The 16,380-nt window shown below is 36.3% G+C and overlaps 1 protein-coding gene and 1 pseudogene across 5 annotated transcripts in view; one reads left to right on the top strand and one right to left on the bottom strand.

The window, feature by feature from the left end:
* Positions 1-16,380, top strand: part of DIAPH2 (diaphanous related formin 2) — a 922,276-nt gene that overhangs the window by 266,291 nt on the left and 639,605 nt on the right. For all 5 annotated transcript variants that reach the window (XM_054677168.2, XM_054677165.2, XM_054677169.2 and 2 more), the window contains 2 exons: positions 5,718-6,038; positions 12,768-12,882. In XM_054677168.2, coding sequence (XP_054533143.1) covers positions 5,718-6,038; positions 12,768-12,882 — 436 coding nt within the window. The remainder of the gene's footprint in view (positions 1-5,717; positions 6,039-12,767; positions 12,883-16,380) is intronic.
* Positions 1,521-2,080, bottom strand: LOC129138872 (NADH dehydrogenase [ubiquinone] 1 beta subcomplex subunit 5, mitochondrial-like; annotated as a pseudogene).

Here is a 16,380-nt window from a genome sequence, read left to right on the forward strand (position 1 = left end):
TATAAAATGAGACTGTTTTCCATAGTTTTGCTACTTTCAAAGTAAAATTAAAATAATTTTACATATTTTAATCTTGTCTTTCTTTCTAACCTCAGAGAGAAAATTGCATTCCAGGAGAGGATGGTTATTTGCTAAGTATAGAAACACTTTAGTTGTATGTATGTATATACATACATTAACATTCATCTATGTGAAAAAACTAGTGTGAGTGAATATTATGGGTAACCTTTCCATGATCTTGTCTACCTATGAGTGTTAGTTTTAATATTTTTGTAAATAGGTCAGTCCTTTCAACTGGCTGTTCCAAAAATTTGCTTCAGCTTACTTTCTAAAGATATTTATGGCCGTGCACAGTGGCTCACGCCTGTAATCCCAGCACTTTGGGAGGCCGAGGCGGGCAGATCACGAGGTCAGGAGTTCTAGACCAGCCTGGCCAACATGGTGAATCCCCATCTCTACTAAAAATACAAAAAATTAGCCGGGAGTGGTGGCAGGCGCCTGTAATCCCAGCTACTCGGGAGGCTGGGGCAGGAGAATAGCTTGAAACCGGAAAGCAGAGGTTGCAGTGAGCTGAGATTGTGCCACTGCACTCCAGCCTGGGCAATAAGAGCAAAACTCTGTCTCAAAAATAAAATAAAATAAAATAAAATAAATGAAAAAGGTATTTATAAATTCAGTTAGAAGAACTAAATAATCCAAGTAGAAAATTTATATTAATAATGGTGAGAGGGCTAGGCACAGTGGCTCTTGCCTTTAATACCAGCAATTTAGGAGACCAAGGTGGGAGGATTCCTTGAGCCCAGGAATTTGAGACTGTTCTGGGCCACATAGTAAGACCCCATCTTAAAAAAAAAAAAAATTAGCCTGGGGTAGTGGTGCATGCCTGTAGTCCCAGTTAGTCAGGAGACTGAGATGGGAGGATCACTTGAGTCCTAGAGTTCAAGGCTGCAATGCACTATGATTTTGCCACTGTACTCCAGCCTGTGCAAGAGCGAGACTGTCTCTGAATGAATGAATGAATGAGTGAGGACAAAAAGGACACTATCCCGAGAAATTTAATTAGCTTTTTTTTGTTGTTCACTGAAAATTTGTTTATTAAGTTGTTAATGTTTTACAGAGTTCGTTCAATATTTTATGGAACTTAAAATCCTGAGTTTCCCCTCAATAATACAGATGTCTGTAATACAGACATTTGTACAAACTACTACAATTACTGATGCCTTATATAATTAGACTTCTATAACTTCCATTTGTCAGGTAAATAAAACACCTCTCAAAGTTACCACAACTTTAGGAGTTCACAAATTCCTATTTCTGCAGTTTTTCATTAGTATATTTTAAACTTTCATAAAAGAGGAAACCAAAACCTCCAAATCAAAAGCCTTAATATGAACCAACATTGAGAAACAGAGTAATGTAAGAAGCTCTTTTATTCATCACGGAGAACAAAAATACAGAATATTTTTACTAATTTATTTTCCACTAAAGAGAATACACTTTGTATTTAGATAAATAAATGTTTATTTACTGGGAGTTGCTTTTGGAGAATGATCCATAATTGCCCTATCAATGGTCACATATTGATACCAGGGTCCATCTCTTCTCTTCCACATTAATCTTCGTACTTCCAGCTCCTTTATCTGCAGTTCAGCCTTTTCAGTTTCAGTCTGAAGGATAGCCATTGTTCTTTCGTAATTATTTTCAGGATCATCATAGAAAGTATGGACAATCCATCTCAATATAGGATGCTTATAATATGCCCATTTTTCTGGGATATAGCCTTCTGGAATTCCTACTAGTTCAGTTTCACCAATGAATACATTCACTAGAGTTTCTCCAATTGCCACTGGAATCCCTATAAACAAAATGTAGAATTTCAATAAATTAAAAAAACACCCATTGTAGAATCCAGAAGGTTTCATGATAAATAGTCTTTTTCCTATGATCTCCACTGTGTTAAACAGGAGTGACAGCTTTAACAAAGCCACGGGTGAGGAAGCCCCTGAATCCCAGTCGAGTGTCAAGGCACTGGCCAGACAGCTGCCACTGCAGTGACTGAGGCCTGTTGCAAAAAACTCATGGCTGCCTTGGCTGCCTTAATTAGTTGTAAACGTTTCATTCTGTTAATCTAATGTCGTATCTTGATTAAAACAGATGTGTGTTCATTGGTAGTGGTTTCATAAGAATGTTTATAATGAACAGCTCTACTTTTCATATATATTTATCTAGCAAAGTGAGCCATTGTGATCAGTACTGGTTTAAGGAAATGGATATAGATTAATCATCTCTAAAAAGAACGTGATATGGATTGCAGTGTTCCCTTTCATCTGTTATCCATTGTCATTAGAGAATGAGCTTGAAGTTACTTTCTGATAGAAATGTTATATCCTCCTCATAATCCTATCTATTTGAATTAATTGTCCTCATTGTAAATGGCACCCATTCATGAAGAGACAGTCTTTTATATTGGAATGAGGATGGTATTAGATGTAAGAAGAACCACATTGAAATTCTAATCATGTTCAGACTCTGAAACTTTTGGTTAGTCATTTAACTTTTTTTGCAGCTAACAGTTTCCTCATCTTTAAGCAGTGAAATAAAGGTGAGATAATAATGCCCTATCTGTATTACAGGGTTATAATAGGATCAAAAGAAATAATAAATGTAAAAATGTTGATAAGCATATATTACTATGGAAATGGATGCTATTTAGTATTTATTATTGGTGTTAGAAGCCAGCTAAGTTACTAGAGCCATGAAACAGACTCTTTGTATGAAGCTAATTAGCCCCCAAGGGAATTTAATCCATAACCTTGTATTTATTATCCCATATTCAAACCAACTAATCTAACTGGTCCAAGCCATACACTGTACTTCTTTTTTACATATATTTATAAAGAAAGTTAATTTTTCATTATTTTAGAGGAGTATTTCACAAAATCTTTGAGGATACTGTATTAGTCCGTTCTCACACTGCTATGAAGAAATACCTGAGACTGGGTAATTTATAAAGGGAAGAGGTTTAATTGACTTGCAGTTTTGCAGAGCTGGGGAGGCCTCAGGAAACTTACAATCATGGTGGAAGGGGAAGCAAACACATCCTTCTTCACATGGCAGCAGCAAGGAGAAGTGCCAAGCAAAAGGGGAAAAGCCTCTTAAAAAACCATCAGATCTTCGGAGAACTCAGACTTATCAATTATTCATTATTCATTATTCAATTATCTCCCCCTGGTCCCACCCTTGACATGTGGGGATTATTACAATTCAAGGTGAGATTTAGATGGCGATGCAGAGCTAAACCATATCATTCCACCCTTAGCCCTTCCCAAATCTCATGTCCTCACATTTCAAAACACAATCATGCCCTTCCAACAGTTCCCCAAAGTCTTAACTCATTCCAGCATTAACCCAAAAGTCCAAGTCCAAAGTCTCATCTGAGACAAGTTATGTTCCTTCTGCCTATGAGCCTGTAAAATCAAAAGCTAGTCACTTCCTAGATACAATGGGGATACAGGCATTGGGTAAATACACCCATTTCAAATGGGAAAAATTGGCCAAAACAAAGGGACTGCAGGCCCCATGCAAGTCTGAAATCCAATAGGGCAGTCATTAAACCTCAGAGTTCTGAAATGATCTCCTTTGACTCCATGTCTCATATCCAAGACATGCTGATGCAAGAGGTGGGTTTCCACAACCTTGGGCAGCTTTGCCCCTGTGGCTTTGCGGGGTGCAGCCTCCCTGCTGATTGCTTTCACAAGTTGGTGTTGAGTGTTTGTGGCTTTTCCAGGTGCATGGTGCAAGCCATCAGTAGATCTGTCATTCTGGGGTCTGGAGGATGGTGGCCCTCTTCTCACAGCTCCACTAGGCAATGCCCCAGTGGGGACTCTGTGTGGGGGCTCCAACCCCACATTTCCCTTCTGCACTGCCCTAGCCGAGATTCTCCATAAGGGCTCCACCCCTGCAGCAAACTTCTGCCTGGACATCCAGGCGTTTTCATACATCCTCTAAAATCCAGGCAGAGGTTCCCAAACCTCAATTCTTCACTTCTGTGTACCTGCAGGCTCAACACCGCCTGGAAGTTGCCAAAGCTTGGGGCTTGCACCCTCTAAAGCTATGTCTTGAAATGTACCATGACTCCTTTTATCCATGGCTGAAGTGGCTGGGATGCAGGGCACCAAAGAGACTGCACACAGCGGGAGGGCCCTGGACCTGGCACAGGAAACTATTTTTCTCTCCTAGGCCTCCAGGCCTGTGATAGGAGGGGCTGCCATGAAAGTCTCTGACATGCCCTGGAGACATTTTCCTCATTGTCTGGGTGAATAGCATTTGGCTCCTCATCATCTATGCAAATTTCTGCAGAGGGCTTGAATTTCTCCCCAGAAAATGGATTTTTCTTTACTACTGCATTGTCAGTCTGCAAATGTTTTTAAACTTTTATGCTCTCTTCCTCTTGAACGCTTTGCCACTTAGAAATTTTTTCTGCCAGATACCCTAAATCATCTCTCTCAAGTTCACAGTTCCACAGATCTTTAGGGCAGACAAAATGCCACCAGTCTCTTTGCATTGCAAGAGTGACCTTTATTCCAGTTCCCAACAAGTTTCACATCTCCATCTGAGACCACCTCATCCTGGACTTTATTGTTTATATCATTATCAGCCTTTTGGTTAAAGCCATTCAACAAGTCTCTAGGAAGTTCCAAACTTTCCCGCATTTTCCTATCTACTTCTGAGCCCTCCAAACTATTCCAACCTCTGCCTGTTACCCAGTTCTAAAGTTGCTTCCACATTTTTGGGTTGCTTCCACATTTTTGCATATCTTTACAGAAGCACCCAACTATCCGGTGCCAATTTACTGTATTGTTGTTCTCACACAACTATGAAGAAATACCTGAGACTGGGTAACTTTTTTTTTATTTTATTATTTCTTTGAGACGGAGTCTCGCTCTGTCACCAAGGCTGGAGTGCAGTGGCGTGAGCTCAGCTCACTGCAACCTCTGCCTCCTGGGTTAAAACGATTCTCCTGCCTCAGCCTCTCGAGTAGCTGGGATTACAGGCATGTGTCACCATCCCCAGCTAATTTTTGTATTTTTAGTAGAGACAGGGTTTCGCCATGTTGGCCAGGCTGGTCTTGAACTCCTGACCTCAGGTAATTCACCTGCCTCGGTCTTCCAAAGTGTTAGGATTACAGGCGTGAGCCACCGCACCTGGCTGAGACTAGGTAATTTATAAAGGAAAGAGGTTTAATTTACTCAGTTCTGCAGGGTTGAGGAGGCCTCAGGAAACTTCCAATCATGGCCAAAGGGGAAGCAAAACACATCCTTCTTCACATCGCAGTAGCAAGGAGAAGGGCCAAGCAAAAAGGGAAAATCCCCTTATAAAACCTTCAGGTCTTGTGAGAGCTTGCTCATGATCACGATTTCGGTGGGAACACAGAGCCAAACCCTATCAGATACCAACTTTCCTAGCATTTGTGTGTTAACAGAAGTAGTCACTGTCCAGAATTTATAATGCTTATAAAAAATCTACACAGGCCTTTTTCATATACTGTTAAACCCTTAGATCTTGCTAAATATTTAGATATTTTAGTAATATCTAAAAAAGTATATATGATCTTAAAACATAAGATAAATAAACTACAAATATCTATTGATATATATTTCTTCAGTTTTTTCAATTATATTTTATAAGCATTTAAACTTGGATTATTTATATTTCAGGCACAAGTACTCTCAAGTTCATCAGGAATTCCAGGTCCTCCTCCAGCACCTCCATTGCCAGGTGTAGGGCCGCCTCCACCACCACCCGCGCCACCTCTACCCGGAGGAGCTCCTCTTCCTCCTCCACCACCTCCTTTACCTGGAATGATGGGGATACCACCACCACCCCCACCACCACTTTTATTTGGGGGACCTCCTCCACCACCACCCCTTGGAGGAGTTCCTCCTCCCCCAGGAATATCACTTAATCTACCTTATGGAATGAAGCAGAAAAAAATGTATAAACCTGAAGTGTCCATGAAGAGAATCAATTGGTCAAAGGTAATACTAAAACTAGAGTTTTTTTACTTTGTCTAGCTTTTGTTGATCATTGCTATGTGTGCACATTGTATAATGTTTGAGAGTATGACTGCTGACTCTTTCCGTTCCTTTGTGGGTTCATCATTTTATGTCCATCTTTCAATTTAGGTTGTAGATAATTGGAAACTCTCCAGATGGCTTGACATTGTGAAGTAGGCAAAAGGAAAATCAAAGTGATGTAGAGAATAATATTTGAAATATACCAACAAATGAAAAGCAATTTTGATTCTTTTAACATAGCTTTTCTTTAAAAATTTTTTATTGATATGTAATATTTGTACGTATTTATGGGGTACATATGATTTTTGCTACATGCATAGAATGTGTAATGATCAAGTCAGGGTATTTAGGATACCCATCACCTTTAACATTTGTCATTTGTTTGTGTTGAGAACATTCAGATCTTCTCTTCTAGTTATTTTGAAATATACAACATATTGTTAACTATGGTCACTTTACTGCGCTATCAAATGGTAGAACTTATTCCTTTTATCTAACTATATGTTCATACCCATTAACCTATCTCTCTTCACCCTCCCACCTCCCACACACACCCTTCCCAGTCTCTGGTAACTATCATTCTATTCTCTACCTTCATGATACTCACTTTCTAAGCTCCTATATATGAGTGAGAATGTATGATATTTGTTTTTCTGTGTCCAGCTTTTTTCACTTAACATAGTGATCTCCAATTCCATACATATTGCTGCAAATGACAGGATTTCAGTCTTTTTTATAGTTGAATGGTATTCCATTATGTCTCAATACTATATTTTCTTTATCCATTCATCCGTTGATGGACACTTAGCTTGATTTCATATCTTGATTTCATATCTTTGCCATTGTGCCTAGTGCTGCAATAAACATGAGGGTGCAGGTATCTCTTTGATATACTGATTTCCTTTCCTTTGTATAAATACTCAGTGGTCAGATTACAGCATTATTGTATGGTAATCCTGTTATTTAGGAGCATTATTGTATGGTAATCCTATTATTTATATTTTTGAGAAATCTTTATAGTGTTTTCCATAATGGCTGTACTATTTACATTCCTAATAACAGTATATGAAAGTTCCCTTTTTTCCACATCTTTGCCAGCATTTTGTCTTTTTGATAATAGCTATTCTAATTGGCATAAGATACCAGTAAGATACCTCACTGTGGTCTTGATTTGTATTTCCCTGGTCATTAATGATGTTGAGCACATTTTCATATATCTTGGCCATTTGTTTGTCTTCTTTTGAGAAATGTCTACTTAAATTATTTGTCAACTCTTTAATGTGATTATTTGTTTTGTTGCTATTGTTTGGGTTTCTTGTATTTTTTGGATATTAGTCCATTGTTGGATAGTTTGCAGATATTTTTTCCCATTCAACAGATTGTCTCTTTACTCTGTTAATTGTTCCCTTTTCTATGCGGAAGCGTTTTAGTTTAATATAATCTCACTTACCCATTTTTGTTTTTGTTTCCTGTGCTTTTCAGGTCTTAGCCACAAAATCTTTGCCTATATTAGTGTCCTGGAGCATTTGTCTTGTTTTCTTCTAGTAGTTTTATAGTCTCAGGTCTTATGCTTAAGTCTTTAATCAATGTTGAGTCCATTTTTATATATTGTGGGAGATATAGGTCAGGTTTAATTCTTTTGCAAATGGATGTCCAGTTTTCCTATCATCATTTATTGAAGAGGGTGTCCTTTCCCCATTGCATGTTCTTGGCACATTTGTGCCAAATCTGTTAGCTGTAAATATATGGATTTACTTCTGGGTTCTCTATTCTATTCCATTGGTGTATATATCTCTTTTTACATTAGTACCATGCTGTTTTGACTACTATAGCCTTGTAGTATATTTTGAAGTCAACGTCCTGCTTTGATCTTTTTGCTCAGGATTGCTTTGGCTATTCAGGCTCTTGTGTGGTTCCATATGAATTTTAGGATTATTTTTCCTATTTTTTGTGAAAAAATGTTAATGGTATTTTGATAGGGATTGCATTGAATGTGTAGATTGCTTTGAGTTGTATGGTCGTTTTAACAGTGTAAATTCCTTTATTCTATGAGCATTGTCTCTTTCCATTTGTTTGTGTCCTCTTTAATTTCTTTCATCAGTGTTTTGTAGTTTTTCTTATAAAGGTCTTTTACTTCTTTGGTTAAATTTATTCCTAGGTTTTTAATTTTTTTGTAGCTATTGTAAATGAGATTGCCTTTTTATTTTTTTTCCAGCAAGTTTATTGTTCAGCTATAGAAACATTAATAAATTTTGTGTGTTGATTTTGTATCCTCCAACTTACTGAATTTATTAATTATATGAGTTTTTTGTGGGGTGTTTAGGTATCTCCAAATGTCAGATCATGTTGTCTGCAAAGAGGGACAGTTTGATGTTGTCTTTTCCAATTTGGATGTCCTTTATTTCTTTGCTTGACTGATTGCTCTGGCTAGGACTTCCAGTACTATGTTGAATAGGAATGGTGAAAGTGAGCATCCTAGTCTTGTTCCAATTCTTAGAGGAAAGGCTTTCATGTTTTGTCCATTCAGTATGATGTTAGCAATGGGTTTGTCATATATGGCATTTATTATATGGAGGTATGTTCCCTCTCTGCCTAATTGTTGAGAGTTTTTATTGTGGAGGGATGTTACATTTTATCAAATGCTTTTTCTACATCTGTTGAGATAATTATATAGTTTTCGTTTTTCATTCTTTTGATGTGATGTATCACGTTTATTGAATGGCATATGTTAAACAATCTTGGCATTCATGGGGTATATCCCATTGATTATGATGTATTATCTTTTGGATGTGCTGTTGGATTCAGTTCCCTAGTATTTTGTTGAGGATGTTTATGCCTGTGTTCATCTGGGATATTCTTTAATTGTTGTGTCCTTGTTTGGTTTTGGTATTGGGGTAATGCTGGCCTCGTAGGATGAGTTAGGAAGAATTTCCTGCTCTTTAGTTTTTTGGAATAGTTTGACAAGAATTGGTGTTAGTTCTTTTTTACAAGTTTGGAAGAATTCATTAGTAAAGTCATTAGTCCTGGGGCTTTTCTTTATTGGGGGGACTTTCTTGGTAGATTATATGTGTCCAGTAATTTATCCATTTCCTCTGGCTTTTCAGCTTGTTAATGTATAGTTGTCCATAGTAGTCTCTGATATCTTTTGTATTTCTGTGCTATCAGTTGTAAGGTCTCCTCTTCCATTTCTGATTCTGTTTATGTAGGTCTTTCTTTTTTTTTTTTTTCTTTTCTTGGATAATCCAGCTAGTGGTTTATCAATTTTATCTTTTCAAAAAAAAAAAAACCTAACTTTTTGTTTTGTTGCTCTTTTGTATTATATTTTTAATCTCTGTCTGGCTCAGTTCTGCTCTGATCTTTATTATTTTTTTCCTTCTACTGATTTGGGGTTTGGTTTGTTCTTGCTTTTTTAGTTCCTTCAGGTGCAAAATTAAACTGTTTATTTGACATCTTTCCATTTTTTCGAAGTAGGTGTTTATTGCTATAAACATCCCTCTTAGCATTGCTTTCCACAGGTTTTGATATATTGTTTTTTTAATTTTCACTTACGTTAATACATTTTTTAATTTTTTTCTTAATTTTTTAATTGACCCAGTGGTCATTCAGGAGCATGTTCTTTAAGTCTATGTACTTGCATAGTTTCTGAAATCTCTCTTATTATTGATGTCTAATTTTATCCCATTGTGGTCTGAGAAGATACTCGATATGATTTTGATTTTTAAAAATTTGTTGAGACTTGCTTTTTATAGTAGCATATGATCTATCCTTGAGAATGTTTCTTATGCTGATGGGAAGAATGTTTATTCTGTAGCTGTTGCATAAAATGTTCTGTAAATGTCTTTTAGGCCTGTTTGTTCTAAAGTGCAGTTTAAATCCAATGTTTATTTGTTGATTTTCTGCCTAGATGATCTGTCTAATGCTGGGAGTAGGGTGTTGAAGTCCCCAACTATTACTATGTTAGAGTGTACCTTTCCCTTTAGATCTAATAATATTTTCTTTGTATATCTGGGTGCTCCAGTGTTGGGTACGTATATATTTTGACATGTTACATCCTCTTGCTAAAGTGATGCCTATATATATATATATATATATATATATATATATATATATATATATACCTACTTTGTCTCTTTTTACTATTTTTGACTTAACATCTGTTTGATCTGATATATGTATATTTACTCCTCACTTTTGGTTACCATTTGCAATTTAATATCTTCTATTTTCAGCCTATGTGTGTCTTGCAGGTGAAATATGTTTCTTGTTGGAAGCATATAGTTGGGTCATGTTTTTTAGTACATTCAGCCAGTCTATATCTTCTAAGTGGGCAATTTAATTGGTTTACATTCAAGTTTATTATTGATAGGTGAGGAGTTATTCCTGTCATTTTTTTAATTGTTTTCTGTTCATTTTGTGTATGCGTTGTTTTTTTCTTTCTTTGTTATTGTTTATCCATGTGGTTTAGTAGTTTTCTGTAGTGTTAACATTTGAGTCCTTTCTCTTTCTCATTTGTGTATCTGCTCTACATGTGAGTTTTATACTTTCATGTGCTTTCATGATATATTCTCTTTCAGATACGTAGGACTTCCTTAAGCATTTCTTGTAGGGCTTGTCTAGTGGTGATGAATTCCCTCAGTTTTTGCGTGTTTGGGAAAGACATTATGTATTTCTCCTTCATTTTTGAGGGATAGATTTGTTGGGTATATACAACTGGCTTCTTTTTTTTTTTTTTTTCTTTTGGCACTTTAAATATAGTGTCCCATTCTCTCTTGGCCTGTAGCCTCTCCAATATGCTGCACCACGTGTTCCTGGGATGTAGGACACCTTGTGGGCTAGAGTGCTGGGACCTGGTCTCATTGCTGGATCTAGCCAGTATCACACCACTGCAGTCATCTGGGTGGATGTGGGGAGATTTCAGTGGGCTCCAAGGATGTGGAGATAGAGTATCATTCATCCCCAGGGCAGGATGTAGTCTGGTTGGGTTTGGGCTCTCAATCTGTTACCATACTGCACCTGCTTTGGTCTTGGTGGCATGTGTGGGATCCAGTGTGAATGCTCATTCTAGAGCAATGCCATTGCACAGACTGCAGCTCGCTTTGTATGCTAAAGACTAGTTTCAGGGCCTGTGGAGGCTGAGTGGCTCTCCTATGGCTAGAATCTTCAGAGTTCGCAGTGGGAATCTGGACCACTGGGGATATGTTATTTACCCTTTTCCCACATTGGGGGAGCGTCTCTGGGCTCCCAGCTAATCACAGCCAGGCTTGCTGCCTGGATTCCCGCTCCTTCCATGCCTCAGGTGTTTTCTGTAACTTCCCTGCCAAATTCCAGTGTTTTTACATGTTGTGATTATCTACTCTCTTTTTTGGCCTTTTATGGAGGATATGAGTGCCACCTGCCTCCAGTCAGCTGAAGCCTATTCCCCATTTTTCTTGAATAAAATCCTTTTTATTATTGAGCCTTTTTATCTTACTTGTTTTTCTTAGTGAATGACTTTCTTTTTTTAAATTTTACACTTTCAAATAGTGTGGAATAAGTGACAATATTCAATATTGATATACCTTAATTTTTTTTGATGTATGAAAATACTTTCTTCTGACTGTTGTTTGGCTTTATTATTATTAGAAAATAATATGTCTGTTTTAAAAGGTTATTATGTAGATTGACACAGTCCTCATTCACTGGGAACTAATTTTCTAATGAAAATCCATTTACCCAGACAACCATCTGGGGAAATGTGTCATCCAATAACATATTTACAGTATTAGACAGCATCTATGTAGTAAGTTGGTTTAAACAGAATGATGGTTAAATCATTTTTCAATCTTATGCGTATATTTATGCTTTGCTCATAAGAGTAAACTTGGAGTAAATGGTTTTAGAATGTAGTTTTCTTTTTAAAAAATTAAGTACAATTCATCAAAATTCAAGATTACAAAGCTGTTGCCTAGTTATCTTCCTGTGTTAATGTAGTTGTATGCTTCCTAATTTAACAATTTAGTATGCGGTGTAATGGTAGTTATACATCACAAAACTTCATGGTGTATTGGAAGATAAAGTTTTAATCTTGGGTAGTAGTTAAGACCACAGTCCTCTGGAGCACTTATCTAGGTTTAAAATCCCAGCTCTGCCATTTACTAATTTGGGCAGCCACTTAAACTTTCTTGGGCTCTGTTTCCTCATCTTTTAATGTAGAGATAATAACAGGTGAAAAAATTATTACGAGGATTAAATTAGTTAATATATGCAAATAACTTAAGACAGTACCTGACACAACGTAGGAGGCGTGTGTCAGCTATCATTATGGTTGCTACCTTAAACCTAATGAGTGAACAAGGGGAATTCACTTTTCTAAGTCTGAGTTTCCCTGTTTTAAAAAACCCAGGAACAAGAAGATTTTATGTGAGTTGGGGTTAGGATTTCCTAAGTTATTTTTAAGACTCCTTCCAGTAGAATAGTTTTTAAGGTGCAATTTGCTTTGTGGTCTATTTCTATTGTTCACCATTTCGTCACATAATTCTGAATTTCCCAATGAATATTTACTTTATAAGTATTATTTAGATACATCCTGAAATTGACTTAGAGGATAGAGGAATAAAGGAACTGTCATTCAACCTTGCTGAAAGTTAGTTCCTTGAAAATTTAAATATGAGGTTATAATTTAGAATCTATTCTTTGTTATTTTTGTTTCAGATTGAACCCACAGAATTATCTGAGAACTGTTTCTGGTTAAAAGTCAAAGAAGACAAGTTTGAGAATCCAGATCTCTTTGCCAAATTGGCATTGAATTTTGCTACTCAGATAAAAGGTACATTTTTAAAAATAAAATATAAGTTCCCGATTCAGGTATAATTTAATTTAGTGCTTTGCTAAAAATTTCTAGTAATGGGTATATGTATACTTTTCCCACACTGGACAGGGTGAAACATAAATAGATTGACATTTAACTATATTTTACCTAGTAAATAAAGAAGGAAATTTATTTTACCTTTGAATTTTATTATACATAAATGTTATTATTCTTCTGAAAATACAGGTTTTATTTTTATTGTTAAATATGTGTGTTGCACTGCTCCATTATAAAATAGTCGTTTTTACTGAGAAGCAGGGAAGATGAATCCGTTGATTCATCATGTAAGAGAAAATAATGTAAGAGAACACTAAAGTCTCAGAATTTTTCATGAAATTGAAATAAGATTGGTCCCATAGTCTTAAATAGTCTTTCCTGTCATGCTTGTATTACTTATCAATTTGGATTCCTAGGAAATGTTATAGTTTTTGCTATAATTAGATATTTTCTATTAATATCAAAATCCAGTACCTTATAAGTATTGTTTACTGATTTGATAATAGAGTGCTTTGTTTATGATTAGATCCTTTATTTATTTGTTTGTGAATTTCACACATGATTTTGTTACTATACAGGTAGCTTCTCAATCTCATAATAGATCGTTATGGTTCATTAATTTTTGGTATTTTATTTCAACATGATTATTTCACTAATTATTGTAGAAGTGATAGTTTAGTTGAGGATATTACTTTTTGTCTGAATGAGTCCTTGCAGTTGAAAAATGGAAATAATCCATACTCTCATGCCCTTGGAATTAGCACCTTTATCATTCATTTGTCTGATTTGTCACATTATGCCTTAGAATATGAGAATATAAATTTTGGAAGATAGGTGTGAAAAATTAGTTTCTTTTTTTTAGATTATGTACACTGGAGATTGTTGTGCTGTATTTGTTGTTCTTTGTAAATTGAAGTTCATATGCACACACAAATCTGGGGTGATTAGACTATTCTGAAGAATTTTGACATTTAAAAAAAGTTACTACTATTAGGCCTACCTTTCTTTTTTCTCATTTGATATCGCAGACCTCACATTTAAAGAATTTTTCAATGATTCAAGTGATTGCCATTTATTATAATCACTCTTTAACGTTAAAAAATTGCTTGTAGCAAAGTGTTCATGCTTATAGCAAATTATTCATATAGTAAAATAAGGTAGTTTAACAAATGTAAATCTCCCTTCAATCTCAGACTTACAGCATTTTGCCCAGATAAAATCATTAATTCTAATTTTTCACATTTTCTCCTAGAAATAGTCTATGCCTCTCAACACATATGTGCATTTATCATTTTTTGTTTTTTATTCCTTTCTGTTTTCACCAACTGTGCCTAAAGATTATTCTGTAGGTGCTTGTGTTTATCTACTGTGTTCTTTTTACATACTGCATAGAATTTTGTGTATGGGCCTATCTTAATTTAATTAATCCCATATCAATGGCTATTTAGATTAGTTCTAGTCTTTTGCTTGTTTAAGAAATGCTGTGGTGAACATGACTCCATATATGCTGTTTTTCACAAATTCTACAAGTAAAATTCCTGGATAAAATGCTGTGTACATTTACAAATTTTAAAGATAGTATGAAATTACATTCTGATGAGTTTGTATCAGTTTATAATGTCACAAAGAATATATATGAATATCTGTTTTCCCAAAATCTTTGCCCACCTCAGAGGTGAAAATGGTAAATCATTGTTGTTATAATTTTTGCTTTTTGAATATGGAGTGAGATTGAGCACATTTTCTTATATTCACAGGCAATTTTATTTTACTTTCATTTTAAAAAATAATTTTAACTCTTATTCTGTATTCAGGGGGTACATGTGCAGGATTGTTACATGGGTATGTTGCATGATTCTGAGGTTTGGGACGCAAATGATCCCATCATCCAGGTAGCAATGAGCATAGTACTTGACCATTAGTTTTTTAATCCTTGCCCTCTTCCCTCCCTCTGTTCTCTATTAGCCCCCAGTGTCTATTCCCATCTTTGTGTCCAAGAATACCCAGTATTTAGCTCCCACTTATAAGTGAGAACATGCAGTATTTAATTTTCTGTTCCTGCATTAATTTGCTTAGGATAATGGCCTCCAGCTGCATCCATGTTACTGCAAAGGATATCATTTTTTATTTTTATATTTAATTAATTTATTTATTTATTCATTCATTCATTTATTCATTTTGAGACAGAGTTTCGGTCTTGTTGCCCAGGCTGGAGTGCAATGGCGCGATCTTGGCTCACTGCAACCTCTGCCTCCCGAGTTCAAGCAATTCTCCTACCTCAGCTTCCCGAGTATCTGGGATTACAGGCGCCCACCACCCTTAGCTAATTTTTGTATTTTTAGTAGAGACTGGGTTTCACCTTGTTGGCCAGGCTAGTCTCAAACTCCTGGCCTCAGGTAATCCACCCGCCTCGACCTCCCAAAGTGCTAGGATTACAGGCGTGACCCACCATGCCCGGCCAGGATATGATTTTTTTAAAATTACGGCTGCATAGTATTCCATGGTGTATATGTACCACATTTTCTTTATCCAGTCCACTGTTAATGGGCACCTAGGTTGATTCCTTGTCTTCGCTATTGTAAACAGTGCTGTGATGCACATAAAAGTGCATGTGTCTTTTGGGGGAAATGATTTCTTTTCTTTTGGATTTAAACCTAGTAATGTGATTGCTGAGTAGAATGGTAGTTCTGTTTTAAGTTATTTGAGAAGTCTCCGAACTGCTTTCTATAGTGGCTGAACTAATTTACATTCTTACCAACAGTATATAAGTGTTCTGTTTTCTCCACAGCCTTGCCAGCATCTGTTTGGGTTTTTTTTTTGGCTTTTTAGTAAGAGCCATGCTGATTCGTGTGAGATGGTATCTTGTTGTGGTTTCAATTTTTCATTTCCCTGATGATTAGTGTTATGAGCATTTTTTCATATGTTTGTCAGCCTCTTGTATGTCTTTTTATTTTTATTTTATTTATTTATTTTGTGACAGAGTTTCGCTCTTGCTGCCCAGGCTGGAATGCGATGGTGCAATCTCAGCTCACTGCAATCTCCGCCTCCTGGGTTCAAGTGATTCTCCTGCCTCAGACTCCCCAGTAGCTGGGATTACAGGTGCCCGCCACCATGCCCAGCTAATTTTTGTATTTTTAGTAGAGACGAGGTTTCACCATATTGGCCAGGCTGGTCTCGAACTCCCGACCTCAGGTGATCCACCTGCCTCAGCCTTCCAAAGTGCTGGAATTACAGGCATGAGCCACCATGCCTGGCCCATATGTCTTCTTTTGAGAAGTGTCTGTTCATGTTCTTTGCCCGCTTTTTAATGGGGTTATTTGTTTTTTTGGTTGTTGATTTCTTTAAGTTCCTTATAGATTCTGGGTATTAGACCTTTGTCAGATGCATAGTTTGTGAATATTTTCTTCCATTGTGCAGGTTGTCTGTTTATTCTGTTAATAGTTTATTTTGTTGTGCAGA

Source organism: Pan troglodytes, chromosome X (assembly GCF_028858775.2).
Source record: "Pan troglodytes isolate AG18354 chromosome X, NHGRI_mPanTro3-v2.0_pri, whole genome shotgun sequence".
NCBI classification, from domain to species: domain Eukaryota; kingdom Metazoa; phylum Chordata; class Mammalia; order Primates; family Hominidae; genus Pan; species Pan troglodytes.